At 40.6% G+C, this 6,000-nt stretch overlaps 1 protein-coding gene across 1 annotated transcript in view; it reads right to left on the bottom strand.

Annotated features, from left to right (window-relative positions):
* Positions 1 to 887: 887 nt before the first annotated feature.
* The window catches only part of ROBO1 (roundabout, axon guidance receptor, homolog 1 (Drosophila)), a 752,594-nt gene continuing 747,481 nt past the window's right edge, over positions 888 to 6,000 (bottom strand). Inside the window, exons 29-30 of the mRNA XM_006889823.1 lie at positions 1,357 to 1,553; positions 888 to 971 (exon numbers count right to left, since the gene is read on the bottom strand). Coding sequence (XP_006889885.1) covers positions 888 to 971; positions 1,357 to 1,553 — 281 coding nt within the window. The remainder of the gene's footprint in view (positions 972 to 1,356; positions 1,554 to 6,000) is intronic.

Below are 6,000 nucleotides of genomic sequence, written 5' to 3'. Positions count from 1 at the left end.
TAAAAAAATGGAAAAGCTTTTCTAAAAGTGTTCACAAATGCACAGTTTTCTATTTTCAAATCTGAAAATAAAAACATTGGGGTTTATAAAGAATTAGGTTAGATACTCTCCATTTTTCATTTTTTAACCTAAAGATCTGTAATTTTAAATCTTCTAATTTAAAAAAGGGAGCTCCGGTGACGTAGAGGGTAGGGAATTGCACGCAAAATCAAATTCACCAACTGCTCTGCATCAGAAAGAAGGGCAGTCTCCTCAGGGCTTACCGACTTTGGAAACCTGCTGGATGGTCAGCAATGAGTCGCTGGCAATGTGTTTGAGTTTTGAGTTATTTTTTAACTTTGAAAACACTCTACAATTTTAACCTACCTTTTATCTAACAATATAAAGCATGTCCTCTGCTTGTTTCTTACTAAATACAGAAAACACAATCTTGAAAAATGTAAAGTCACTATATTACTTACTGCCAATTTTTCCTATACATGTAGATAGCATATACTTAAATATACACCTCAAGTATATAATAGAAGTAGTAATATTGTTGTTGTTAAGTGGCATGGATTAGAACACAATTTACAACGACCCTATGAACAAAAGACTTGAATCCTGTTCTATGACTATCGTCATTTTTCTAAGTTCATAGAGTTTCCAGAGGGATACTCTTTAGGAATTGGATGCCACGCCTGTTTCCAAGTTCGTCTTAATCTGGGAGCTCCACCAAATACTGTCTGCCATGGGTAACCATTATGGCATTTGAGACACCAGTGACACAGTGTTCAGCATTGCAGCAACCACAGTACCTCAGTATGGCAAACTGACAGATCAGTGCTATACCACTTAGAAGAATGTGAGTCTCAAACATAATTAACACCAGGCCTGAAGGCCCTTTATCAGATCATGTTGACTTTAAATAAGAAGTTTCCTGCCCGCAGCTCATTGTTAGTGAAATTCAGCAAATCCAATGAGCTCACACACTATTGTGAGTGAAATAAGAAACAACCAAAGGGTCCACATCCAACCCTCTATCAACATAAAATATGCCACCTTCCAGAATCCAGTGGCTTCATACATCAACCCCCAAACTGGAGATTTAGGGCCCACCTGACTTTTAAATACTAAGGCCATTCACCAGGTCCTGTTGCTTCTTACAGTAGTAATAAGCACTTAAAATTCTGGAAAAGCTTTTAAGTGAATCATTAAATCTTTAATATTTCAGTTTCTAGCATCACTGGCACTATGTAACTAAAAGTTTATTAAGAAATACCAACATTTCTGTAGACGGACAGATACCACTAACTTTGAAGCTGATAAAACTAGAGTCCAATATGGGAAACTTAGAGATGAGGAAATCATTATTACCTCTAGTTCTTCGTTATTATCTTCTCCTCTTTCATATCCTCCAAGAACTTGCATTTCTGCAATGTTTCTTCGACCTACATTTGCTTGTTCTCTTTGTCTGCTTCCTGATCCTCTTGATGACATTGAGCTTGAGGAACTGGGATCTCTGGGATTATTCGATGTTGGAAAAGTAGGTCTGCAGTAGGGTAGGATATCCTCTGTGTAATGAAATATAACAAATCCACATGAACATCATAATGTACACTCCCTGGCTGATGCATCTCTCTTGAAGTCTATCTTAATGGGGAAATGCCAGTAGTTTTCATAATAATAACTGAGGATATAAGAAATATAACACAGGACTATCTTCTTTCTTAAAATAAAAAGTAAAGATAGATTTATTAGACATCTACATCCCAAAGTGACACAAAGGAAATATGGAAGAAAGGCAGCAAGGTCAGAGCACTGTCATTTTAAAGAGTCTAATATGGGAGCTCAGGGCATTATGGGTAAGGAGTTATACTGCAACCCAAGGGATATGGTTTGAATCTACCATCTGTTTCATGGGAGAAAAACAGGCCATCTCTTCTCATGCAATTTTCAGTCTCTGAAAACCCACTGGAGGAGCAGCTATCTGCTCCAAGTCCATGACAATGAGTCAGTTATGTTAGGGAAAGTGGTAGACATGGTTAGGTCCTTCACTACTAACTAACTGAAAGGCTGGAGTTTAAATCTACCCTTGAAAGAAGAGCCTGGCATTCTATTTTAGAAAAATCACAGCCATTGAAAACTCCACAGAACAGAATTCTATTCTGACACATACCTGTGATACTGTAAATGAAAACTGACTTAACAGTAACTTGTTTGGGTTTAGTTTTGTCTTTTAAATAAGAAAATAACAAACCTCATTGTTTCCCCAGTGTTGTTGTTGTTGTTATGTGCCATCGAGTCACTTGTGACTCAACGACCCTATGTGCAACAGACCTAAATTCTGCTCTGTACTGTGCCAATTGCACTGTCTCTGACACTCCCATCCCGATTAACCCAGTCACTGAATCAATCCACCTCATAGAGGGCCTTCCCCTCCTGTGCTGTCCCTCCACTCTCCCAAGCATGATGTCCTTCTGCAAGGACCGGTCTCTCCTCACAACATGTCCAAAGTATGTTAGACGGAGCCTCAGAATCCTTGCCTCCAAGGAGCCACCCGGTTTAACTCTTTCCAGGACGAATCTGTTTATTTCTGTAGCAGTCCATGGAACTCTCAATACTCTTCTCCAGCACCACAGCTCAAAGGCACCAATTCTCCTTCTATCCTCCTTGGTCACTGTCTAACTCTCTGATCCATAACAAGTGATTGCAAAGACCGTGGCCTGTATCAGACACACCTTAGTCTCCAGAGAGACACCACTGCTCTTCAGTACTTTGGAGAGGTCCCTAACAGCAGACTTTACCACGGCAAGGAGCCTTTTAATTTCCTGGCTACTGGTGCCAAGAGTGTTGACTGTGGAGACAAGCAAACTAAAGCTGTGTACAATCTAAATCTCTTCACCATCCATCCTGATGCTGCCAATTGGCCCAGTAATGAGAATCTTTGTCTTCTTGACATTGAGCCTCAATCCATATTGGAGGCTTCAGTCCTTGACCCTCTGCAGCAGGCGCTTCAGGTCCTCAGTTTCAGCAAGCGGGGTTGTGTCATCTGCATAATGTAGATTGTTGATAGATCGTTCACCAATCTTGACCCCACATTCCTCCTCATAGAGCCCAGCCTCCCGGATAATCTGTTCTGCATACAGGTTGAAAAGGTATGGAGAGAGAACGCATCCCTGGCCCTTCCCAATTTTGAACCATGCAGTGTTCCCTTGCTCTGTTTTGACATCTGCCTCCGGGTCCAAGTATAGGTTTCGCTTTAGAATGATCAAGTGTTCTGGGATTCCCATTTTTCTCAGAGTCAGCCACAGTTTGTTATAATCCACACAGTCAAACGTTTTTGCATAGTTAATGAAACACAGATAGACATTCCTCTGGTATTCCCTGCTTTCAGCTAAGATCCATCTAACATCAGCTACAATATCCCTAGTACCACGACCCCTTCTAAACTCAGCCTGGACTTTTGGCAGTTCTCTGCTTATGTGCTGTTCCAGTCGTTTTTGGATAATCTTCAGTAGAATCTTGCTTGCATGTGAAATCAATGATATTGTTCTATAGTTTCCACATTCTGTTGGTTCACTTTTCTTTGAGATGGGAACAAATATAGATCTCTTCCAGTCAGTTGGCCAAGTGGTGGTTCTCCAAATTTGTTGGCACAACTTGGTGAGCATGTCTGGGGCAGCATCTGTTGGCTGAAATATGTCAATTGGTATACCATCTATTCCTGGGCCCTTATTTTTTGCCATTTCCTTCAAAGCAGCCTCAACTTCTTCTTTCATCAACATAGGCTCTTGCTCATATGTTGTTTCATTAAATTCTTCTGTGTCTGCCAATTCTTTTCCATACAGTATATTCTTTACATCTTCTTTTAAAACTTCCTGGATCATTTAATATTCTTTCTAAAGCATCCTTGATTATAGCAACTCAAAGTTAGAATTTGTTCTTCAGTTCCTTGAGCTTTAGAAATGCTAAGCAAGTTTGGCCCCTCTGATTTTCTGACTCCCAACTCCTTGCACATTTCATTGTAATATTTTACTTTGTCAACCTGTGCTGCCTTTTGAAATCTTCTATTCAACTCTTTAGCATCTTGAATTCTTTCTTGAAATTATTAGGGCATTAAATTATTTTACTTTTAAAGGAACTGTGTGAGGTATTTCCCTCTTATTCAACAAACTACACTCCACTGAATACACAAAATGTATGTGCTTTTGACACCTTCAAATATTTAAAAGTAGTGCAAATTTTAACTGAAAACTTTCTTGAACTTTCCAACACACCCATCCATATTTCCTCAGTCTGACTTATATTTTCCTTATCTCTTGTGTGGGAGTTGTTAGACCAACCTCCCTCTCCCTCTGATTCCTGTCATGTACAGGCTCTCCACTATAAGGTATAAATATACCTCATCACCTTCATTTTTATTTATTTATTTATTTTTTACTAACTACTAATACTGATTTTTTTTTTGTGTATGTGGACTTGTTTTCATTTTATTTGACCTTAATTTAAACTTGTACATGATTAACTTCCCAGAAGAGCTGCTCACATGAAACCCATATTGGACCAGAAAGCAGTCATAAGAATAGGCAAGGAAACAGTGCATGGTTCAAAATCAAGAAAGGGGTTCATCAAAGATGCGTCTTGTCTCCATACCGTCTTAATCTATATACAGAACAAATTATTTGGGAAGCTCGCTCGACTCTAGGAGGAGGAGTGTGGCATCAGGATTGGATGTCAGAAGAGACTGGAAATTGCACTAGAGTGTCGTGAAGGCAAACCAAACAGAAAACATGCCAAAGTAAAAGAGCTGAACAGGAAGATTTCAAAAGGTAGCTTGTTGTTTCTATGAGCAACTCATTGCAACCCTATGTACTGTCAGGCTGGGACCAAGGTCAAGGGGAGAACAAAGGATTCAAGGACTGTCAACATGCCAACAAAGGGAGTCAACAGTCTCTCACTCAAATGATTAAACTACCATGTAGTGCCCCACACTTCCCTTCTTAAACCACAATGGGATGTCCCTCTCTTCCCTCCCTAAAGACCCTTACTATAAAACCTGCCCTAATCCATTTTAGGGTGTGGTATTTCCTTGGTCTCTCCCTCTGCCTCTTTCTCTCTGCAGACCAAGGAATCCCGCCCAGGAGACCCCTTAATAATGGTTCTTTAGCTTCCTTTCTTTTGCTGGTCCCTTTCTTGAGTCCTTGGCCTTACGTTCAATGCAAAGACCTAACATGTACAAGAGCCCTAAACGCTGTTCTATCCTGTGCCAACCTCGCCATCTCAAATGCACTCATTCCCACCACTCCAGTCACAGAATAGATCCATCTTATCGAGGGTCTTCCTCTCCTTTGCTGCCCCTCCCCTTACCAAAAATGATGTCCCTCTCTAAGGACCAGTCCCTCCTTGCAACATGCCCAAAGTATGTCAGACGAAACTTCAGAATCCTTGACTCCAGGAGCATTCTGGCTTCACCTTCTTCAGGACAAACCTGTTTGTTCTCCTAACAGTCCATGGTATATTCAACACTCTTCTTCAGCATCACAGCTCAAAGGCATCAATTCTCTTTCTATCATCCCTATTCACTGTCCAACTCTCTGATGCATAGCACATAATTGCGAAGACTATAGCCTGGATCAGGTGTACCTTAGACTACAGCCTGACGTTGTTGCTCTTCAGTACTCTTGAGAGGTCCCTCACAGCTGACTTTCCCAATGCAATTCGTCTCTTGATTTCCTGTCTGCTGTTACCAAGAGTGTTGACTGTGGAGTCAAGCAAACTAAAACTGTTAACTATCTCAATCTCTTTACCATCCATACTGATGCTGCCAATTGGCTCAGTGGTGAGAATCTTTGCTTTCTTGATGTTGAGCTTCAATCCATATTGAAGGCTGCAGTCCTTGACCTTCTGCAGCAAGCGCTTCAGGTCCTCCTCAGTTTCAGCAAATTCAGTTTCAGATGCATTCATTGCAAGGCAGCTTGAGAAGGCAAAACAAAGTATTATGACTGGAGAAATGGGATT

This window comes from Elephantulus edwardii, unplaced genomic scaffold (genome assembly GCF_000299155.1).
Source record: "Elephantulus edwardii isolate Elephantulus edwardi_28Jun2011 unplaced genomic scaffold, EleEdw1.0 scaffold00081, whole genome shotgun sequence".
In the NCBI taxonomy this organism is placed as follows: Eukaryota; Metazoa; Chordata; class Mammalia; order Macroscelidea; family Macroscelididae; genus Elephantulus; species Elephantulus edwardii.
This window is presented reverse-complemented; position numbering and strand designations above follow the sequence as displayed.